The sequence below is a fragment of the Phyllostomus discolor genome, chromosome 5 (assembly GCF_004126475.2).
Source record: "Phyllostomus discolor isolate MPI-MPIP mPhyDis1 chromosome 5, mPhyDis1.pri.v3, whole genome shotgun sequence".
Classification (NCBI taxonomy): domain Eukaryota; kingdom Metazoa; phylum Chordata; class Mammalia; order Chiroptera; family Phyllostomidae; genus Phyllostomus; species Phyllostomus discolor.
Genome location: NC_040907.2, coordinates 142,609,089 through 142,632,897, shown reverse-complemented (window position 1 = coordinate 142,632,897; position 23,809 = coordinate 142,609,089). Strand labels below are relative to the sequence as shown.

Below are 23,809 nucleotides of genomic sequence, written 5' to 3'. Positions count from 1 at the left end.
GGATCCTATTATCAAAACTGGACAAAGAAAGTACAAAGAAAAAGGGGTGAGAGGAGAAAATTCAGATCACTGCATTGCAGGACAGCTGGCATCCCATACTCTCAGCCACAAAATGCCAACAGTGATTCCTAGTCATTGTTACAAACAAAAATTCCCCCTTACATTTCTAATCTCCACAGAGAGAGAAAAATAGGGCCAGGTCAGTAGTATCACTCACAAATGATAGCCACTGCCATAAACCAACCTCACTACAAACATGACTTAATGAATTTGAAATCAAGCATAAGCAAATAAAATTTAGCAGTATATTAAAAAGATGTATATCATCTGCCATAATGAAATAACTGATACCAGTCATGTCCTCCTCACATAAACCACCAGAAAAGGGAACAAAATAGCCCTAAACTTAAGACCTACATGTCTATAAACAAGAAAACAGTTTAATAACGGGTAATTCATACAATAGAATACTACACAGCAATGAAAATGAATTACAGTTATGCATTGCATAACATTTAACAACAGACTACATATGCATCAGTGGTCCCCTAAGGTTATAATGAAAAATTTCTATTGCCTAGTGACATTGTAGTCATTGTAACATCACAGTGCAATGCATTACTCATGTGTTTAAGGTGATGCTAGTGTAAACAAACTTACTGTGCTGCTAGTCATATAAATGTATAGCACATTCAATTATGTACAGCACATAATACCTGACAATAATAATAAATGACTATTCTACTGGTCTGTATATTTAATATACATTTTATTTTAAAGTGCACTTATAAGAAAGTTTGCTGTAAAACAGTATGCTGTGTTATGCTGGCAGTAACCTTGTACATCTCATGTTTAAAGGTCTCTGCATCATTTTCTCTTATGTTTGATTTAATCTGGTGTTGTCTAAAAGTTCAAGAATAGGCTATATCGATTTATAGCCCAAGAGCAACAGTTTACACCAAACAGCCTATGGGTGTAGTTGGTCATACCATCTAGGTTTGTGTAAGTGTACTCTATGATGTTTATACAACACCATAATCACCTAATGGCACATTTCTCGGAAATACATTCCCATTATTAAGCAGATGACTGTGAAGTTACACACAACAGCATCCTAGATAAATCCTAAAAACATAATGCTGAACAAAAACTAGATACAGAAAAATACATATTGGGTATATTGTAAATATAAATTATATATTATATAATGTTTAAAATTAAACTAATGAAACTGTGAAAGCACAAATATGCAAGTAAGTAATAATGGGGAAATGATCTCAGAAACAAAAGGAAAATATTTTTTTAAACATGAGATAAATTTACCAAATTCTACAAATACTTCTGAAAATGTAGATGACATGAATGACTTTTATTAGAAAATGTTAAATACCAAAACTGACTCCAGAAAAGACATGAAATCTAGGTATACTCATTACAGTAAGAGATATATACAAAGTTGCAAAAAAACTATCTTACAGAAAAGTAGTTCATGAATCATTTCTTTTGTATTTACCTATCATTAAATCAACAGCCTCCTTTGTATATTACTATATCACATATAGTTCTATTATAGCCATCCCATTGTCTGGCAATGGTTCATTTGAGTCTTTCACGCCTTGTGGCATTCTTTGAGGATGATGTCTAGCTTACGGTAGTATCTTCAGTTCAACCAAGTATCCAGCATAGAGCAAGCACTAAAGCAATATTTGCTGAATGAAGGCACACATAATCCAGCATTTCATAAGGTCTTGGATAGCTAGTAATCTCCATAATTCTCAGAATTTCATGTCTATTCACTTTTACTTAAAAAAATTTTGATAAAGAACTTCAAACATAAAAAATAGAGGGCAGTAGTATAATGAACCCCTGTGTACTCACCATCCAATTTCAACAATAATTGTCATTTGACCAATCCTGTTTCAGTTATATACCTACCACCACCATTGGATTAATTTGAAAGCAAATCCCAGATATCATTTTATTTCATCTGTAAATACTTCAGCAATATGTAAATCAAAAAGAACCTTATATTTTTAAATGAAGAATCTAACTTATTTGCTGTTTATATAGAAAAGGAAACTTGTATTCAATTAATTTAATATATATGTATTTCGAATTTCCAAGTCAAGATCAATTAAATAAGTTCTTTATTTACAGAGGAAAAGAGGTACTTCCACACTGCAGAAATCTAGCAGTCATCACTCTAATCAAATAATCAAACATTATCATGAATGATGTGACAAACTGACATTCCTTCTGATGTGATGTACTGAGGTATGATGCACTGAGGAAGATACATCACTTATATAGTATCCTTTATTTCTTTTTAATTTTATTTACTGATTTGAGATAGGGGAAGGGGGAGAGGAAGAGAGGGAGAAACGGAGTGGAAGAGAAGGAGGGGGAAGATGGGGGCGGGGGGGGGGAAGAGAAGCACTGATTTGTTGTTCCACTTACTTATGCATTCATTGGTTGATACTTGTATGTGCCCTGACTGAGAATCGAACCCTCAACCTTGGTATAGTGAGACGATGTTCTAACTAACTGAGCTACCTGACCAGGGCTATAGTATTCTTGTCAAAAATGTTTAAACCCCAGTTTCTGGTCAAGATGGAGAAGTAAGTAAATGCAGTACTTATATCTTCCCATGACCCCATCAAAATGACAATGAAGCTACAGAACAACTGTCACTGACAACAACTGCCTGAAGTCTAGATGAACAGAAGTCCTACAACTAAAGGTACGCAGAAGAAGCCACGATGAGACTGGTAAGAAGGGTGGAGACTTGGAATCAGCCTGTCTCATACATACACCATGCCCACATGTTACAGGTGAAAATCATAAAGGAATCTAGGCTATAGCAGTTCCCCTGAGGAACAAGGAGTCCCAAGCTCACATCAGGCTCCCTAGCCCAGCATTTCAGTGCCAGGAAAAGAGGTCACAATAACTACTGGCTGTGAAAACCAGCAGGGATTGTGCCTGAGAGAGATAGAGGGCTACTGAAGTTCCACGTGTTCTTCTTAAAGACTGTCCCACAGACTTACTCCGGCAATAAAACAGCAGCTAGAAAGGTACAAGGGACATACAGGAGGATGTGAATTGTCTGGCTTCAGGGTGAGGGCTGAAGGGATGGCTCTCTCCCAGATAGAAGTACTGGCAGAAGCCATATTTCTTTGCTGAGCCTGCCCCCTGCTGGGCTGGCTGATAAAAGTGAAGGGATTAAGCAGCACAAATTGGTAGCTACAAAGCAGTCATGAGGATATAAAGCATAGCATAAGGGATATAGTCAATAATATTGTAGTAACTATGTATGGTGCCAGATGGGGACTAGATTTAACAAGGTGATCACTTTGTAAGTTATAGAAATATCTAATCACTAGGTTGTACAACTGAAACTAATATAATATTGTATGTCAACTTAATTGAAAATTTTAAAAAAAATATTTAAACCCCAATCTAATTGTGACTGAAAAATCAGACACAGAATTTGTCAAGTTTTCAGAGGTAAGGTAGCACATGGATAGAGCCACTTAACTTTAAAAGTTAAATTTTGAAGTTTATTTACATCTTATGGCATACTGAAGGTTATATATATATATATATATATATATATATATATGCGCAAGGTATGACTAAGGTTTCAAAAGTCCATATTCCTGAGTGATCCATACATACAAAACATATCCTACTTTCATCCACCAGAATTCTATCCAATGCTGCAATTCTCAATACTTAAAAATTAGCCCTCTCCTATCTCATGTTTCTAGCTTCCAACATCCCAGAACTGACCAGAATTTGCCTCTCTCAAAATTACGAGAGGCCTATCTGCCCTTCTCTTTCTAGAGTCTAAAAGTCTACAAAGAAGGCATATGAATGAAGGGAAAAAATATGAATTAGGTAGACAAAGTATGGATGAATTACCGGCATCATCAGGGTGGAACAGAACTCAATTTATCATGAAAACGGTTATGAAAGAAAAAGGTATTTGAAAAAACATTCATGCTCTCTGAGCCTTCACATCCTACAAAAAGGAGAATTTAAATTGTATTAGCTGTATAATCCTTTCCAGTAGTAAAGTCTGACGTTGGGTTAAACAGCTCTTTAACTGAGTAGACCTAGAAAGCAAATCACAATGGAAGAAATTTTTCCAGAATTTTATGAACCCAAACTAATTAGAAGTAGGTGGGCCCTACATGAAAAAGCAGTCTCCCTTTGAGTAAAAAAAATTATGAGTTAGTCAAAGACAGTTAATGTTCCCTATTCTGCTTATTTTTTGAGAAGCTACTTCAAGCGACAACATTAAAAAATCATGCAAAAAAGGCAAAGAAACGGCAAAATTAATACTTACCTTTGCATCATCTGTGTCAAAAACATCACACCAAGGAGATTTAACACCTTTAATTGCCAGGTCAAATGAACAAGTGAAAAAAGCTACCTGAATTAAATCTGGGAGGGAAAAAAGGGAAAATTTGTGGGTTATTATTTCTACAATTTTCCAAAGGCTAAATAGCTGTAAAATGCCATGTACAGTGCAGCTGAAGAAACTGGATAAATTCAGTTCGGAGAGGAGACTATTATTCAGTTTCTTCCTGGCTATCAAAGAATTAAGACTTATTCTGTACAATCCAAAGGGGGGAAACTAGTACCTTCTGGAGAAACCATGATGAGATATCAATTTCATCCCAATGATACTAAAAAATTTTCTCTATGAAACAGCAATTTTTTTGTTTTTAAAAATAGTATTTGTTAAGAGCATGTTCGCCTACCAAACCCAACAAAAAGTTTAACCCAAGTACTTACTACTGTATATAAAACATAATTTGATTTCATTTATTTTAGAGGGTTGGAGGAGGGGAGATAAAAGTTATAAAAGCTTTTAGTCCCCAACTTGAAAATTAGGAATGACAAATGACATTTATTGAACAGTTCTTTTGGAGACACAGTAATTCGTATCATAACTATTAAAAAGAAGGAAGTACAGAGGTTATAAAAGCGTAGAAGAGTGCAGAAGTTAGAAAGGGAAGAAGGGTCAGATTAAGTGAGGGGTCAGAAGGAAGGTGAAACAAAGGATCAAGGAGAGAAACAAACAAAAAAATCTCACACTGAAGAAGGAGAGAGGTTGATAACAACATCTGTTTTTCAACCTTGGCTGCCCAATCAGTCAGTGGATTTCAGACTAAGTTACCCGGGACTTTTACACTGCTCAACAGCTGATTACATTACTTATAGGTATACATAGTTTTTGAAGAGAAGTGATAAGGCAATGAATACTTATGCTTCAAAAGGTAACCTCTGTTAGCACCAAATAAACATAGTACTCTTCAGTCAAGGACAAGTGGGTGATAGTTAATGCTACATAGAGAAAAAAGAAGTCAACTGCAAGGGTTTGACACCAGTGCTTTACCTTTTCTTTAACTCCACTGCCTTTCCTTTCTAAGAAAAATGGGGCAAAAAAAATTGATCTTGCATGCTGTTTGCACTAGTTTTGAGTTTACAGAACTTCTCTGATGCAGTATGTAGTACAAAAAGAATATTAATTGGGAATATACATAAAAGCCATTTAAAAAGTTGCTTATACAAATGAAAGGGTTTATAACCCTAATATCCAATATAATATAGTGGCTTTTAAGTACCATGTATATTTGATGATCAAAGGTCATGGCTTCTCACACTCAAAATTCTAGTTATGAAACTATGAAAGTTAGTGCACATGGTATACTGTTTAACTGGATGGGAGATGACTGGAAAAAAAAATTCACCAAAAACTCTTGACAACTGAGGCTATGAGACCTGAATCCGCCACTAATTACCTCAGATAAGTCATTCTAGGTTTTCTGGGTCTCAATTTTCCCACCTGCAAAGAGGGAATTTAGACAAATAATCTTTTATGATGAGTTATGGCTCTGATGCATCTATTACGACTATTCTGACATCTGGTCAGTTTTTGAACCTCAAAAATATTTCAAATGAATTAGAGATTTAAACATCAAAACATAAAATAAGTAAAGGAAGACATAGGAAAACATAATAATCTTGGGGTAAGAGATAATTCCTAGGCAAAATACAACACTTCGAAGCCATAATGAAAAGACAAACATGGCTATATAAAAGATATAAACTTTTGAATAATCAAATGCACCACAGACAGACATAAAAGATAAGCCACTGCTTTTTTACAAGGCCCCTGAGTGGGGCCTTGTGCTTCTCCAATTGGGACTCCAGGCTCTTGGACTATTGCTCATACTGGCGCAGCTCTACTAAGGTATCTGCATTTGCTACCAGCTGTGGTGGAGCCAGGCAGGTCCTCAGCGCCCAACACTATAGCTCCCAGCAGTCTGAGCACGTATTGCAGGTCAGTGGCCAGACAAGCTTGCCCACTCCAGCCATCATTCCTCCATCTGCTCCCTAGAGAGATGAGTAAGTCAACCTCCAAGTTAAGCCAACACTTGGCCTCCAAGCAGAAAAAGGATGGCACTGAGAAGAGATGCCAAGGCAGGCCTCACAAGCAGCCTCTGAAGGAGCCCAGCAAAGTGCCAAAACCTAAGAGACATTGGGACTGACCAAAGGGGAGCAAAAACAAGGGCACTGCCAAGACCTGGAAAACCACGACTCCAGGGAGGAAATAAAAGGGCAGACCCAAAAAACTGGAGAAGAAGGAAGAGGGCATCTTAAAGAAATCCTCAGAAAAGAGCAGTGACTATATGGAGGAGCAGTTTCCTTCTGGGATAGGACATTTTTGCTCCCACTGCCCCTGCTCACCAGGCCCACAGTCACCATCACCATTGCCATTGCCATCCCCACCCCATCCCCACCCATACCCTCGCCCCGTACCTGCCAGCACCATCACACTACACAGCACACCAGCCACTGCAGAGCCCCAGTGGCCCAAGCTGGGAACACTTTTCCTTTGGTATGGGTTCCCAGCAACCCATTTCACCCACCCACATGTACTCACTTGCCCTCCTTGGTCAAAGCTTACTTTCCACTTAGCCGTACCCTGTACCTGCTGCTGCATTCCCTCTCCGTTGGTGGTGGGGACATTGCTGACAGTGCTCCTGGTTTGGGGGTGGGACCTTTCTTTCCCACTTTACCTCTGGCTTCCTTTTAGGGGGCCTGGGAGGGCTCCCCTGAACTTTAAGGGATCCAAGCTCTCTCTGACTCAAGATGCCCTGACTAACCTGTGTCTTGCCAGGAGCGGCTCACACCCACTTTACTTTCTTCCCTGCCTTGCCTAGTCCCTGCACTAGGTTGGATAGCCCTCCTTGTGGTAGAGGAAGAAAAGCAGAGGGGTGTGAGTCTGCTTCCATTTCAGGCCTCACATGAGGCATTACTAAGAAGGAGCTAGCCATGCTCCCCCATTACAACTCTCTACCCACCAAGGTTCTGGTTCCATTTTTCCAATGTTCACAAATTACCTCTGGACAGTTGTGTTGTTTTTTGTTCAATGTCTCATTCTTAGACATCTGTCACTGATGCTGCTAGCAGGGCCAAATGTTCATCCTAACTGCCTTCTGTGCTGCCCACACTCCCCTCCAAGATGCTCTTGGGAAGGGGCTAGGGCAAAGAAGACTGGGAGGCAAGGATCCCAGCCCCAGGGAAAGTGGGGCCCTGCCCCTAGGATGCAGTAGCAAAATGATCAGGAGTGCCTGTGTTGACAGCTGAGAATGTAGGGCCACATTTTCCCCCTGTTCTGCAGGGGAGGAGGTAGCCACTATTTGTCCCAGCTTGGGGCCCCCCTCTCATTTCCCATCTATGGTTACTTAAATTTAAAAAAAGAGATCTTTTTTTCTGGAAAAAAGATAAGCAACAAATTAAGAGAAAATGTTAGAAAATACAATAGGCAAAGGATTTATCCTCCATCAAGCAAAATTAAAGAATATATATTGTAATTAATATATCCATAATACATAAAGGGTACCGATGATCAATAAGAAAATCATAAAAATAATCCAATAGAAAATGGACAAGTACAAGGAGACATTTTTCAAAAGGAATGAAAATAGCTAATAAACATGAAAAGATGTTCACCTTCACAAGTAATCAAAGAAATGCAAATTAAAGCTAGACAGCATTTGTCATTAATCAAATTGGCAAAAGTCAAAATAACTAATATCTACTATTGAATGAAATAAGGGAAAACGAACATTCTCATTTATTATTGATATAAATTCTTCTACACATTCAAAGGACAATTTGGAAGTTTATGTCAAGATGTAAAATATTCATGTTCCTTAACCCAACAATTCCACCCATAGTTATTTAATTTATAAACTCTTAAGTGCAGAAAGCAGACTATTAAGAATGTTCACTGTAGTGTCATCTGAGAGAGTCAGAAACTAAGGAAACCTCAGTAGGAAAATGACTTCCTATAAAAAGAATCTGGACTTGCTGCCCCTCCCACCAGTAAAATTTGATAATGAGTTACATATTTAAGTTTTTAATTAGCATTGACCTTGAAACTAAATCATATACCTATGAAGTAAAATAGAATTTAAAAGAATGAAACATATATTGATAAGTTTACAGAAAACACAGCATCACTTCTCTATGTAAAAAAAGTATTTAAATAGCTAAAATATTTTTGAGCAGTTACTGTGTGCCAGGTACTGTGCTAATGCTCTGCAAAAATTAATCTCAACTTCCAGTCAAGATGGAGTTGTAGGTAAACATGGCTCACTTCCTTACACAACCACAGAAAAAATTACAATTAGACTACAAAACAAGTAACACCCAGAAGTATCAGAAAATTGAGCTGTATGAAAGTCTGACAATCAAGGAACTAAAGAAGCCACATTCATCCACGTGGGGATGAGAGGCAGAGATGTGGAGATACATAACGGGTGGTCCCATACCCAAGTGTGGTGGATAAAAATCAGAGTGGATAAAAAACCTTGGGAGCGAGGGATCCCAGCCCCATGCCAGACCACCCAGCCCAGGGTCCCAGTCCCAGGATGATAAGTCCCCATAACTTCTGGCTATAAAAACCATTGGGCATTGGGGTGGCAACAGAAACTATGGGATTTTCAGTAGTCGCCTCTTAAAGGGCCTGCAACAGACTTGGGACTTACCCAGACTCATTCTCTCTGGGCTGCAGCACTGGGGCAGCAGCTGAAAGGGCACCAGTGGCATACAGGAAGAAATTGAAGTTACTGGCATCAGGACAAGTGCCAGGAGACAGCTTCCTCCCAGATAAAACTCCAGAGGCAGCACTGTCCCCTCTCTGAGCCCTCCACCACAAAGAGCCATCCATACACAGCCACACAGTAGTGACACAGGTTGCCCTATTCTGGCAATTACCTAAAGCTCCATCCCATCTAATTTATAGGTGCACTTTTCTACAACAGGCCATGCTACTGAGACAGGAAGTCAAAGCAGCTCTACCTAATACACAGAAACAAACACAGGGAGGCTACCAAAATGAGAAGACAAAGAAACATGGCCCAAATAAAAGAACAGAATAGAACTCCAGAAAAAGAACTAAACAAAATGGAAATAAGCAACCTATCAGATGCACAGTTCAAAACACTGGTTATTAGGATGCTCAAGGAACTCACTGGGTACTTCAACAGCATAAAAAAGACCCAGGCAGAAATTAAGGTTGCATTAAGTGAAATAAAGAAAAATTTACAGGGAGCCAACAGTAGGGTGAATGAAGCTGAGAATCAAATCAATGATTTGGTACATAAAGGAGAAAAAAACATTCAATCAGAACAGCAAGAAGAAAAAAGAATTAAAAAAAAATAAGGTTAGGCTAAGGAGGCTCTGGAACACCTTTAAATGTACCAATATCCAAATCATAGGAATGCCAGAAAGAGAAGAGAAAGAGCAAGAAATTGAAGGCTTATTTGAAAAACAATGAAAGAAAACTTCCCTAATTTGGTAAAAGAAATAGATGTACAAGTCTAGAAAGCACATAGTCCCAAATAAGATGGACACAAAGATGGACCATACCAAGACACATCGTAATTAAAATGTCAAAGGTTAAAGATAAAGAGAGAATCTTAAAAGCAGCAAGAGAAAAGTTACCTACAAAGCAGTTCCCATAAGACTGTCAACTGATTTGCAAAATGCAGGCAAGAATAGACTGGCAAGACGTGTTCAAAGGGATGAAAAGCAAGAACAACCTAGTTTACTCTATCCAGCAAAGCTATCATTTACAATTGAAGGGCAGATGAAGTGTTTCCCAGACAAGGTAAAGCTAATGGAGTTCGTCATCACCAAGCCATTAGTATATGAAATGTTAAAGGCACTCACTTTAGAAAAAGAAGATCAAAACTATGAACATTAAAATGGCTATAAATTCACAACTATCAACAAATGAACCTAAAAAATAAACTAAGCAAACAAGTAAAACAGAGAGAATCATAGATACAGAGGTCACTTGGACGGTTATCAGAGGGACAGGGAAGGAGGAGAAAAGGGTACAGGGAATAAGCATAAATGGTAGGTACAAAATAGACAGGGAGAAGTTAAGAACGGTCTAAGAAATGGAGTACCCAAAGAACTTATATGCTCATCCCATGGACATAAATTAAGGGAGTGGTATTGCTGGAGAGAATGGGGGGTGTTGGGTGGAGGGGAGCAAAGGGGGAAAAAATGGGACAACTATAATAGCATAATCAATAAAATATATTAAAAAATCAATCTTATATAACCCTTGCAATAATGCTTAAGGCATTTATAATTCTTATACCCATTTTACAAAGAAACTTTGGCAAAGAGATACTAAGGAATTAGCCAAAGATCACAGAGTTAGTCAATAGTATTACAGAGTAAAAATTTAAATACCAATAGTCCAATTTCAGAACCCATCATTTTAATCACTAGAGTTATATTACCTCCAAAAAGAAGTTGCTCTCGATTAGTTCATCATTAAAACACAGAAAATCCTTATTCATTTAGAGACTGAAAATAGTTTAAAAAAAAAAACCCTTCAACAATCTAAATGCCCACTAAAGGAATAATGACTAGATACTGGTATAATTATCAAATTCTGTACATAAATTTATACTATAGTACTAGAATTATACACATTATATCAAACAACACAAATTTGAATTCAAACAACATCTTAGACTGGTATCACTGATACCATCTGCAAAACTATATCCCATTTATGTACAGAAATTAAGTATAAATATAAAAACTGGCACAGAATAATTTAAATGCTCAATTCATGACAATGGTTACCTCTGGGGAGAAAAGGAGATGAATGAGATCCTGCAGGGGGACCAAAAGACCTCAATATATTCAAAGCAACTAACTGAAGCATAATGTTAAAATTTGATACAACTAAATTGTGGACATATGTTGGTATACATTCACTGTATTAGCTTTTATTATTATTTATAGACTTGAATTGTTTCCCAACAAAATAAATAATTTTTAAAGCTTGCCAGGTAACCCCAGTATACAACCAGTTTAGAGAAAGAAAAAATTCAATTTTAAATGCTGGTCTAGTCTAGGTATATTCACTTTTTTGATCCTTTAAAGCATTCAGGCTCTATGAATGATAGATTCCAGTCTACATTTCTACCTCCTTCCCCACAACATCTCCTACTTCTAGTCTTTTGGAAATTTATTCACAACATAATGAAGTCCACAATCTTTCTATGCATATTTGTCAATACTTGCTCAATGCATTCTAAATTTCTAGAAAATAATTTTATTATTTTTTCTTAACTTCCCATTTCTAGGTGACCATACATCCTGCTTTCTCAGCATAATTATTAATAATGTTCCTTTTACCCTCAAAAGTATCCTAGGTTGCATAATAAATTGCAACCAGTCCATCTCCACTGTAATACCTTATGACAGACACAACCACTCATTTTCTCAGCATCTCTAGGTTTAAAGCTTCAAAAAAGAAAATAAAAAAACCCACACTACTTTGCCTTTCACATTTTAAAACTTATCTCTTTCAAAACATGTTAATGTTTCAAAACAGATAATGTTTCAAAACATTAACATGTACTTCTGAACTGCTTCAAAAGCTAAATTTATCTAACTTTCCATGTGTGTCACTTTGAAGAGGTAACACAGAAAAGATAATTTTGGTTTTATAAATAATGCTGCGAGTTGAAGCTTTACATACCTCTGTCCTCAAAATAACTCTATGATACAGGAAAAATCTTATACATTAATTTACATAAAAATCAAAGAATTTGAATCTAAAAACCAGTAAGCATGAGGTGCACAATTTTCTTGAGCTAGAACATATTATTTTCTTAATGTAAAATCAATTGTGGGCCTTTAAAAGGAATAACTTTATGCTTCCATATTTTTTCATTTTCAGAATTCAAAAACCATTTAAGCTATTTCAGAATTCAAATGAAAGATAACAGGCACATTACCTGCATTTAAATTGCTGACTGGCACTTGCAAAATAGCTGCAACTTTTCTTAAAATGTTCTGCATTTCTGGTCCAGTTTTGAAGGCTTCTACATGATAAAGAGCTGTATCATTCCTTTCTACTTCAGTTAAAAACTTCTCACAATGATCAAAGAATCTCATTAGTTTATCATTAATTCTTGGAGGTCCACATTCCATGTCTGATAAGGGAAAAAATATACATATATATATAACTTAAGTGACAACTTCAAATTATTGAAAATTTTGTTTCAAGTGCTAAAAGGAGCACTAATGTTCCTTTTAGCATGTGTATGTAGGGAAACCTATTATTCAAGCACACATTATTCAACAAAGACATAGGGCAAAACTATTCCCCATCTGTAATAGTAATTCATGAGAGTATATGCTAGAAAAAACTAATGAAACAAAGTATCCAAGATAAAAATGTGTTACAGCAATATTACACAATAAAATTAAAGGTAATTGAAATGAATGTTTTCTTAAAGAAAGCAAAAATAATTAAACATAAAAGTCATAAAAAGTACAAACTGTGTTATGTAAATACTGTTTATGTTAGGCACAGAAAACTTGAAAAACTAAAAATTAGGAAAATTTACAAATACAAGATAAGAGATAAGAGATAGGATCTGTTTTTCTCTTCTAAGGTAAAATCTAAATAGAGTATTTTATTTCCTCAATTAACTTTCTCAACCCTGTTTACTTTACAAAACATCCTGCTTGGGACAAAAACTACTGACAACAGCACAAAATACAAAAATGCTTTTGTTTTCATTGTGCTATGTGCTTCTGATTTGGTTTGTTTTCTAACTGAAGCTCACAAAGAATTTAATAAGTTGTATTATTTTCCCCACTTTGGCAACAAATATGTATTGAAAGAGCATTCACATTCAAGCTTGAACTATTGAGGTATCTTTTAAGTTTTTCTAGTCATATTCAAAACATACAGATTTCAATCATCATTTCTCCAATAACTTACGAAAAGAACACCAACTACATTATTTCTGTATATAAAATTAGAAAATTTAATCTAGTTATATTGTTTTGCTTTAGATGTGTGTGTAGGGAAATTTATGTCTGTCAGCATCCATTTCACCACTTTAATTGCAGACTGGACTACAGTTGTTAAGGAAGTATCTTAACTAGGAAAGTAAGTGCTCTGTCATTTTTTTTGTAGCCTCAAAATACAATTTCCCAAGTGGATCTGGATATTTCATCCTTGCTATGATCTAACTACTGCTGCTCTTTAAACAGAAACAAAAGCATTGTTCTGTTTCTGTAAGAATACAAAATCTAATTTTTTTGTCCTCCCTCAAAATCCCAGATATACGCCAACAGTCAAAACAACTATCTGTAGATAATAAATAATGAAGTAGTTAAACAAAGGGGTTTAATCTGAGAATGAAAATGGTGAGGGGTGGGCTTATTTTGAACTATTCTGATCCCTGGCTTGGTAGTTTGAGGCCAATGCCAATACCCACAATGCCACCTAGAACGTCCAATGGCCTCTTTTTGGTATATACTACACAGGGTTGGACAAAAGAGGTTTACAGTTGTGAGTATGCAAAACACAGTTTATTCTTATATTATTTTTTATTAATTGTATTATTTTCCATACAAACAACTGTAAACCATTTTTGCCTCACCCTGTATATACTGTGCTAAAGTACATTCTACTTTCAACATTTACTTAACAGGTTTGTGGACAATTTTCACTCATATTAACAGAAAAAGCCTAGCTGTAACTAAAAAGCACAAGCCAGCCAACTGAATTGCCCACATAGTAATAACATGGCACACAATCCATGGAAGAACCCTTGGAGATGGCTGACCTGCTTAAGAAAGGATGTTATTGGAGAAATGATAAGCCAGTCTACTTCATTTTTCACTTGGGCTTTGAAACTAAATGATGTCTCATTTCAACTCTGATCTTTAAACTGATCAAGAAAGTATTAACACTTGATCATCTCTATGGCACAAAAATGTTGTTTTTTTATTCTTATCCTTAAGTTACAGACAAACAGAAACTATATAATGTAATGGTTGAGACTAATCCGATTTCCTAGGTCCATACACCTAGCTATATACATTTATACAAATTATTTAGTGTTTCTCAACCTCCTGAGCTGTTACATAGAGAGAAAACACAATCAGAGAGCTGCTGTAAGGATTTAGTGAAATAAATGTAAAGCATGCCTGGCACAAAGCAGGTATTAAGTGTTTGTTATTAGTCTTAACTGTGTCTACTGAACATTTTCTAAAGGGGAAAATAAAACACTGTTCCCAGGAAACAGGAGACTTTAGGCTCTGGGTCTTACTCTAGTTAACAAGGCATATTTGTGGCCTCAGCTGCCCCACCTTTAAATTAAAAGGCCCCACTAGGTGATGTCTCAAATTCTGCAAAAGAATAAGTAATGGAGTAAATGAGTGAAGTACTGCGTGTTACCATAAACCACAACTACAATGTGGGTCACTCATACAGTATATGCGTACATAAGGAAAAAACAGAGAAAAAAGCAGAGAAGTAAAGAAAATTTGAGAGTAGCTTCCTAGAATAGGAGGTAAGTCTACAATCAACATCAGAAAACTGAGAAGCAAAAAAATTACAAAACTAAAAATCCAAATAGTTATCAGACGCAAAGCCTGAGGAAGAAAGTCCTAGACTAAAGGTGTGCCCCACCGTAGAACTGGCAACCAGGGAGGGCAGACAGGAAGGGTTTGTTGCTTAGAGGGGGCAAGTCAGTCTGGGCATGGATAATCCAAAACGGCCCTTGGGTGTCTCTTTTCCTACTGAATATCCCAACGTCTACTACAACGTCACGTACGTTTAAGGTGCTAAATTCATACCTGAGGAATAAGCAAACAAGTGTACGTATGAGGAGAAAGGAGATAGTCAAGTCCAGACCATACCATTGGATGGCGGTTAGAGAGACCGGGGATGGGGACAGAAGGTGGTGAGGGGAAGTCCGGGATGGGAGGGGGTGGATTTGGATGGGGGTGGGAAGAGGATGGAGGCAGGGTCCCGGCCGGTGGTCACCTGCGACGTCGGGTGGCGGCACCCCGGGGTGATAGTGCTGCCACAGCCCCTTCAGGAAGGCGGCGCCGCTCTCCACGCAGCGGTGCTTAGAGCTGGTGACGAGCTGCAGGCGGTCTAGGTTCTCGCGGCTGAAAAGGGCCGGGAAGAGGGAGGCCAGGCGCAGCGCCAGCTGTCGCATGTCCTCCCGCCCCTTCTCCACCAGCTGCCCGTCCATCCAGTCCTTGTACCACAGCGGCCAGTTGGCCAGCGCGGCGCCGAGATTTCGACCGCCGGTGGCATCGGCCCCTTTCTCCCCGGGCCCGCGGGCCTGCAGCAGCGTGTGTAGCTGCCGGAGCTTGCGGATCTGTTTGGCCGTCGGGTAGCGGGTGCCGTGGCGGATGAGGGCGACCAGCTGCACCGGAGTGCAGGTCTCCTCCAGCAGCTCCGGGTCCCGCCGCGGCGCTTCGGGGTCCGGCAGCAGCCCAGGGTTGGCATCCTCGTAGCGACTTTTGGTGCCAAAGTAGGGGCTGAGCACCGACACCGCGGGGTCCTTGGGCTCCAGGAGGGAGCAACGCGAGAGTGACGAGAGCAGAGCCAAAGCCAGGACCCCCGCAGGTGCTGAGGAAAGCCTGAGGGAGTTGCAGGCGCCGCAGGGCATGGTGTCGAGCGGCCGGCGGAGGCGTTGTTTGGGCTGGACTCGCCAATTTCCGGCTCCGGCAGGCAGGGGGCGGGCGCGGAGGTCGCTTCCGGCCCCTGCCCCGGGATTCGCACTGGGGAGGGCTCTGCGGTTGGCGGACGGCCGTGGGTGCAGACTGGAAGCCCTAAGGCGCCGCGTAAACCTGGGTTTTAGACGAAGCCGGCCGAAAACCCGGGGAAGCCTTAGAGACCTGTAGTTTAGGTAGAGCCTGCGCGGGCTGGCCCGGAGCGTGGGCGAGTTTCCTCCTGGTAGGCGCTTCAGGGACTGCGAAACGACTCCTCCGCTTTTTTAATTTTCTAAGGTGTGAATAAGCCTGGACTAAGCCTTACCCTCCAACGCCGCCAAAACGGGACACCTTTTAACAGCTAACCCTTGTATCACCACCCTTACACGTTTTACTTTGTTTTCCAAAATTTGGTCTCTGAACCATCTGGATCAAATCCAAGTGAGGTGGTTGAAAATGCAGATCCCTGGTCCCCGTCCCAGCACGCTTTCTAAAGTCCAAGGTGTATCGCCCATTGGTGTTAGAAAATAAACAGTATGTAAGGCAGAGAAGAACCTGGAAAGAGGTTCAGTTCTTCAAGAAATTTAATTTCTGAGCATTTGGTAGTCTCTGGATCCAGACTAGCAAAGCTGACTTCAGTGAGACTGCACCTCGCAAGTATTGTGTGAGTTGATACTGAAAGGCTTACAGAGTAAGACAAAGTAATCCTGATAGCTTGGACGCATTGAGTCATGGCCCAACAGATTTACTTCGTTTTTAAATATCAGTTCATCTGCTATGTGAAGCGAACATGCTATTTACCACCACTCCAAGTCCAAACTCGACGCTTACATAATAACATACTCAGATGAGGAGCTAGGTTTTTCATAAGTTATTGCTCAGCCTTTGACACTTCCCCCAAATCATAACTCTGAACAGTATCTTGGTTTCTCCACTTGAACCCAAGTTATAGGCCATTTGGAAAAACAATGTAAGTATTAAAGAAGTCACAGAGTGACAAATTTAAGGAAATTTGGATCCTGTTTTTGTAAGTGTGCCTTTCCTATTAAGTCATATTAAAGACACTATTAAATTGCTCTTGGTAAGTTATCTCCATCTTTACTGGTTTTCTCCTTAAGTGCTTCTCTCATCCAGAGAGTTGTACCTCTAAATGTTAACCGGTGAAGAAGCTACCAAGTTTTGGAGCTACCAAGTCTTCCTAAGGGCATCATTCCTCCTTAGCAAAGCAGTCTTTATAGACCCTAACTACTTATAAATCATATGGCATGCATTCTTATATAGTAAATTTGCTCCTAGCTTGATTTTATTCTTTTAATCACTCAACTGTTAATTTATGTTGTTTATATGCTAATGTAAACCAACTCCAATCATTTCGAAGTCAAGCCACGGATGACTTCAAAATGATTAAATGAAATAAAATTAAGCAATGCATTGATGTTTTTTGCTGGGGAAAAGCTAGATATAGTGTAAAGAGGACAAAGAGTACACAAGCTTTCGATCCAGACTTCAAGCTCAGCCACACATTAAGTGAGTGACCTTAGAAAGTTACCAAGTCCTTCTAGTTTTAGTTTCTTTATCTGAAAATTAGGAATATTGGAGTCTACACAGGTTAATATTTTATATTTACATATGGATTTATTTAAAATCCATATAATATGCTGCTGTCAGTGATATTTTTGCCACTAATAATGTTCAACACTATTCCAATAATTAACATGCTTAGCTCTCTAGAAACTATACAGTATAAACTTACTTTCATATTAAAGTCAATGATGTTCACAGGTAAGACATGCATAAAAGACCATTTCAAACTTTTTAAGTAAAAATTTACTCATTTCACTTAGGTGGGTCTCATTCTTAAAACAGTGAGCACTTTTGAAAAGTTTTAAGAAGGTGACCAGCCCTGCTCATCTTTTCATGCCATGGACATGTCTTAATTGTTTGTCCAGCCTTTAAATTGGCTGCCTTTTGCAACAGGTGCTATCAGTTAATACACAGGGATTTACATGGTATAAAACACAGCTGCTCCTTTACAAAGACTATGGGTGGATTACCTTACTTCATAAGAACCTGTGGGCATGGTAGCAATGTATTTGGCAAAACAACATGAAAGATACGCTAGAAAATTAATAGTTCAAATTCCTTAAAGAGTTGGAGGGGATGGAACCAAGAGCAGTGAGAGAATTTGATTTGAACCAGAAGAGGAAGAGACCTCATCTTCTGAGAAGAGACTGGAAAGATGGATTCATATGTGGGTAAATTTGTTAGTCTAACAGGAGAGAATTCATGGATTTCTCCTGTTAGGAAAAGCCTATTTCCTTTAGCCTTTGTAGCCTATTTCCACAGTGACACATTATGCAAAAATTGTCTGAAGAGATGGGGAAATGAAGGGAATGAGAGCTAAATCTTACAGAATTTGGGAATGGCTTAGATTTTCAATGGAGAGAAATGGGAAAGTAATGGGAAAAGATTTGAGAAGAATAGGAAACAAGTTAAAAGTTGGATGGTCAACACTAAGGATCTGAGATTGGCGTTCTTGATTCTGTTGTGTCTATCAGAATGGAAAAGAAAAAAAGTTGAACTTGGTTCTACATTATTTTAATTTGTCTTAAGTAGAATTTCTTTTTTATTCAATCTACTACATTTAAAAAATTGGGTAGATTATTTTTGCCAAATTATTCATAGGACTTCTAAAGTAGGCATTCTGTTTTAAGATTGCATGATGTCATATATAGTATTTTAAGTTATAACAATCTACTCTACTTTTTAAGAGGTTATTTAAAAAGATGGTTTTCTGACAAAAAAACAATACAGGAAAAAGCTAAATTCTGTGGGGAAGTGGGTAGGCTGTCTGTGTAAACACAGAAAATATTAAGACCTTGGTTTCTGAAGTTAGACTTTCTAGTATCTGAATTCCATGCCCATCATGTACTGTCTGTGAGATCTTCAGCAAGTGAAACTCTTTTGCCTCAATTCATTTTCTTCTGTAGAGTGAGGATAATGCCAATGTCATGGGACTATTGAGAGGATTAATTAGATATTTTACATAAACACTGTATGGTTCCTGGCTCCAAATAAATATCAGTTACTTTTAAGCAGCATTAGAGTATTTCTTATTATCACTTCTCCTTTAGTCAAGAAAACCGACATCCAGTTTTTCATAGATATGTATTATCTCACAACTACATTAAGCAACTAAGTTTGTGCCAAGACAGTTTTAACTCTAGTACTGCCCTAATGTTTCATCTTTCCTTTGCTGGTTATTGATTTAGTATTTTTTATTATCGCAGTAGAAGAAACCAACAGAAGAGTTGCCTATGTGCATAGACAGGGCTGGAGTGATCCATATTTCAACAGCAGTCCCTTCAACCTTGCTTAATTGTGGAGGCTGCGTAGATCACAAGCTCCACAGACTACACGGGATAGCATTGTTCAAAAGGAACCACACCCTCACTGACAGCTCACCACTACATTGTTTCCCAGCATATCAAAGCTAAACTGAGCTTAATTCATGTTTTAGTTTGTGAATAGAACTTCACTGAACACACAACAGTGATGGGGTGACCTGCTGTTTTACCTTCTCCATTATACCCTACTAAGGGAGTTATTTTGTAGTAACAAAACTTCTCTTCTAGTGGTCTGACACATCCTAGTGTTTCGATTTTGGGAACTCTTCCTTCCTGTCAAATGTTGGTTCTAAATCAACAGAACTGCTTGAGAAACCAGATACAAAATTATGGTAAGTTTAAATTACCAATATTTTTTCTATGCTTTGCTATTCCCATTTAATAGGGATAAACTGTAACTATTCAGCTTCTAACCCTGTTCTATAAAGATTTTCCTACACAAACCAGCATTGCTGCTTAAAAACAATTTCCTCCAGAAGTCCCCTTTATTCAAAATATGTGTTTTTTTTTTATATTCCATCACAAAGGTAAATAATGGGTTCCAAATCCTGGTAAAAATTCTTCTCCCCGCCCCTGTATTTTTTCAGAAGAAGCATAGAAAAAAGCGATTGTGTTTAAACACCTTTTTTTACACCTTTTTTTCAGAAATGTGAGTATTCCAAAATTGAAAAATCTCTTTGAACTATTGGATCTTTACCACAATTGGTCAGCTGAGTTGGTCATCAGTGTTTCCTTATCATTTGAAAGAATGAAGAACCTTGAGAATGAAAGTTCTTTCTTTATTAGTTTTTCATTAGAAAAGTTGTTTTTTTCCCTTAGTCCATTAATGTCAATTTCACATTGTTTCACTAGTCCCTGCATGAACCAATATTCTTTCAGTTTTGTTCACAATTTTTAGAAAATATTTTATTTATTTTTAGAGAGAGGGAAAGGCAAGGAGAAAGGGAGAGAAACATCGATGTGAGAGAGAAATATTGATTTGTTGCCTCTCATAAATGCCCTCACTGGGGATTAAACCTGCAACCCAGGCATGTGCTGTGACCAGGAACCAAACTGGCAACTTTTCATTTCAGGACAATGCCCAACCAACTAAGAGACACTGGTCAGGGCTGTTAACTATAATATTATAGCATAAATCCATATTGTTGGTTTGTATATTTAATATTTACTATTACATATCAGTAAATATTAAAACCCAACAATACCTAACCTAGAAAAGCAATGTAAGCCCTGGCTGGCATAGCTCAGTGGATTGAGCTTGGGCTGCGAACCAAAGTGTCGCAGGTTCGATTCCCAGCCAGGGTACATGCCTAGGTTGCAGGCTGTAACCCCTAGCAACCACACATTGATGTTTCTCTCTCTCTCTCTATCTCCCTCCCTTCCCTCTCTAAAAATAAATAAATAAAATCTTAAAAAAAAGAAAAAAAAGAAAAGCAATGTAGACACCTGTAGACATACACACTTGGCTGCAGACACTTTTATAAACAGGACACTTCATATTCCAATTGAGGTAAGCATTATGGTTCTGCAAACAACACCCCTCACTACCCCCTTTATCTTTTTTTATTATTGATTATGCTATTATAGTTGCCCCAATTTTTCCCCTTTGTCCCCCCTACACTGGTACCCCCATTCTCTCTAACAGTCCTCTCTCTTAGTTCATGTCCATGAGTCATGCATATAAGTTCTTTGGCTACTCCATTTCCTATACTGTTCTTAACATCCCCCATCTATTCTGTACCTACCAATGTGTGCTACTTAATCCCTGTACCTTTCCTCCCATTCTTCCCCTTCCCCCTCCCAACTCATAACACTCCAAATGATCTCCATATCTATGATTCTGTTATTGTTCTACTTGTTTGCTTAGTTTATTTGGATTCAATTACTGATATTTGTGAATTTGTTGACATTTTAATATTTATAGTTCTGATATTTTTTCTTATATAATTCCATTTAACATTTCATATAATACTGGCTTGGTGATGATGAACTCCTTTAGTTTTATCTTGTCTGGGAAACACTTTATCTGCCCTTCAATTCTAAATGATAGCTTTGCTAGATAGAGTAATCTAGGTTGTAGGTCCTTGCTTTTCATCACTTTGAATATGTCTTGCCAGTCCCTTCTAGCCTGCAAAATTTCTTTTGAGAATCAGCTGATATTCTTAAGGGAACTGTTTTGTAGGTAACTCTCTGCTTTTCTCTTGCTGCTTTTAAGATTCTCTTTATCTTTAACCTTTGGCATTTTATTTATGATGTGTCTTGGTGTGGTCCTCTTTGTGTCCATCTTGTTTGGGACTCTGTGCTTCCTAGACTTGTACATCTATTTCTTTCACCAAGTTAGGGAAGTTTTCTTTCATTATTTTTTCAAGTAAGGTTTCAGTTTCTTGCTCTTTCTCTTCTTCTTCTGGCACTCTATGATTTGGATGTTGGTACATTTAAAGATGTCCCAGAGGTTCACTAAGCCTATCCTCATTTTTTTTAATTCTTTTTTCTTCCTACTGTTCTGATTGCATGCTTTTTCCTTCTCTGGGTTCCAAATTGTTGATTTAATGATTCACTCATTACACTTGGACATTAACATGTCCAAATGTAATGACAAGACCTGCTGTAACCATCTTGTAACCACAGAGGAGACAGCTCAAAAACAAAGGCAACACAATAAGATGGCAAAGTGGAAAATGTGACTCCTTGGTGATGCTATTGAACTGATCAATTAAACCTGGAGTATACCTACGATGGGCTTCCTTTCATCAAAGGTAATACATGTCTTTTTTGTTTAAGTCAGTGTTTTCTTATTTTCTGCGGAAAGCCTCCTAACTTAGGTGTGTACTCACTAACCTCACTTGTAGGATGTTTTCTCAAGCTTTTCTGATCTTGCTGAAGTTATCTGGTGAGAATAACAGAAAATCCTATCTCCATAGATGTGATCTTGGGCCTCTAACTCAGGATAATCATGATTTATGAAGCATAGGAAACACTGGGTAGATGGATAGAATGAGATATTTGGTGATAGAAATTATCTGGATCAGGTAAGGTGAAGTGTGAAAACTAAGCAAGAGCTGCAAATGAAAATCAGAGAGAAGGCAACTCTTCTGAGCAGACCTTTACAAAGTCAGTCTTAGTAACATATGAGCCACATCTTTGGGGAGAGTTGTGGTACCCATTTTATAATAATGGTGTCATTTAGATCCATGTTCTTTTCTCAAGGGGGAAAATCAATGTTCATGAGATAACAGATGGTTCTTATCATGCTTGTTTTATTCAGAAATGGACCAAGTTCTCATGATGACTTAATGGTCTAGAAATGAGTGGCTTGATTTCACCTTTTCCTGCAAATACCCACAGGGCTCATGGTATTGTAGTCTTTCAGTCTGTCACATGTCTCACAAAATAGAAGATAGCCTTCCCGTTTAGTGTAGAGTAATTCTCCCCCATGACCTCTTGCTTTTCTAAACAACTTCATCAAGATGTAGTAATATTCTATGAATTATATGAAAGCTGTTCATAGGGATTTAAACAGTAAATCTAACAAATAGGCTGCTCTTTGCCTCATGACCCCAAAGTACTTATTTATTCTTACATTTTAATGATTTGAGGAAAAATTAATTCCTGAATATACTGTATTCGATGCAGTTTGAAGCCATAAAGATGAAGGAAATAATAAGGATGTGAGCAGAAAAAATGAAATAGAAAATAGAATAAAATAGAATCTGAAACCAAAAATTGGTTCTTTGAAAAGATCACTGAATTGACAAATCTTTAGCTGGATTAACTAAAGGAAAAAGAGTATACTCAAATTATTAAAATCAGAAATTAATGAGGGGACATTGATGAAGATAATAATGTAGATAGTACTACCATTTATAATGCATTTGCCAAATAGAAAGGATTATGCTAAAACCTGTACATACTTAATTGCAAAAAGCTTTCGAACCTTTTTAGGTGGTTACCATTATCCCCTTTTATAAATGAGCAAACAGATTGTTTGAGGTTCAATCTTATATTTAAGGTCATGTAGTGGTGGTATCAATGTGCATGTGCTGAAAGAGAGTGGAAAAGTTAGGAGTTATTTTTATATTCCTGTGATAGATTAAAGGTAAGATAGATTATCTTACCTTTAGATTATCAGTAAGAAAATGAAAGTCTGAGAGAAAACAAAGAAGGTAGAAAGAGATGTTGGGTTAGACCATTTCCTTTTTTCAGGATTGTAGAATTGCTTATTCAGAATATCAAGGCTGTAGTTTAGACAGGCATTTAGGAAAGCAATAGGCAATTGCATATTGACTATAAAACCCAATTTGTGTTGGGTATTTGGA

The 23,809-nt window shown here is 37.8% G+C and overlaps 1 protein-coding gene and 1 pseudogene across 3 annotated transcripts in view; one reads left to right on the top strand and one right to left on the bottom strand.

Annotated features, from left to right (window-relative positions):
* The window catches only part of MINPP1 (multiple inositol-polyphosphate phosphatase 1), a 37,923-nt gene extending 21,820 nt beyond the window's left edge, over positions 1 to 16,103 (bottom strand). The window contains exons 1-3 of one of the 3 annotated variants that reach the window (XM_036026953.1): positions 15,407 to 16,100; positions 12,354 to 12,551; positions 4,349 to 4,446 (exon numbers count right to left, since the gene is read on the bottom strand). In XM_036026953.1, the coding sequence (XP_035882846.1) occupies positions 4,349 to 4,446; positions 12,354 to 12,551; positions 15,407 to 16,043 (933 nt within the window). In that variant the 5' untranslated portion in view covers positions 16,044 to 16,100. Of the gene's footprint in view, positions 1 to 4,348; positions 4,447 to 12,353; positions 12,552 to 15,406 lie in introns of all 3 variants that reach the window. The other 2 variants (XM_028512152.2, XM_036026954.1) reach the window with 2 other exon arrangements.
* Positions 5,400 to 11,700, top strand: LOC114496201 (annotated as a pseudogene).
* Positions 16,104 to 23,809: the final 7,706 nt, after the last annotated feature.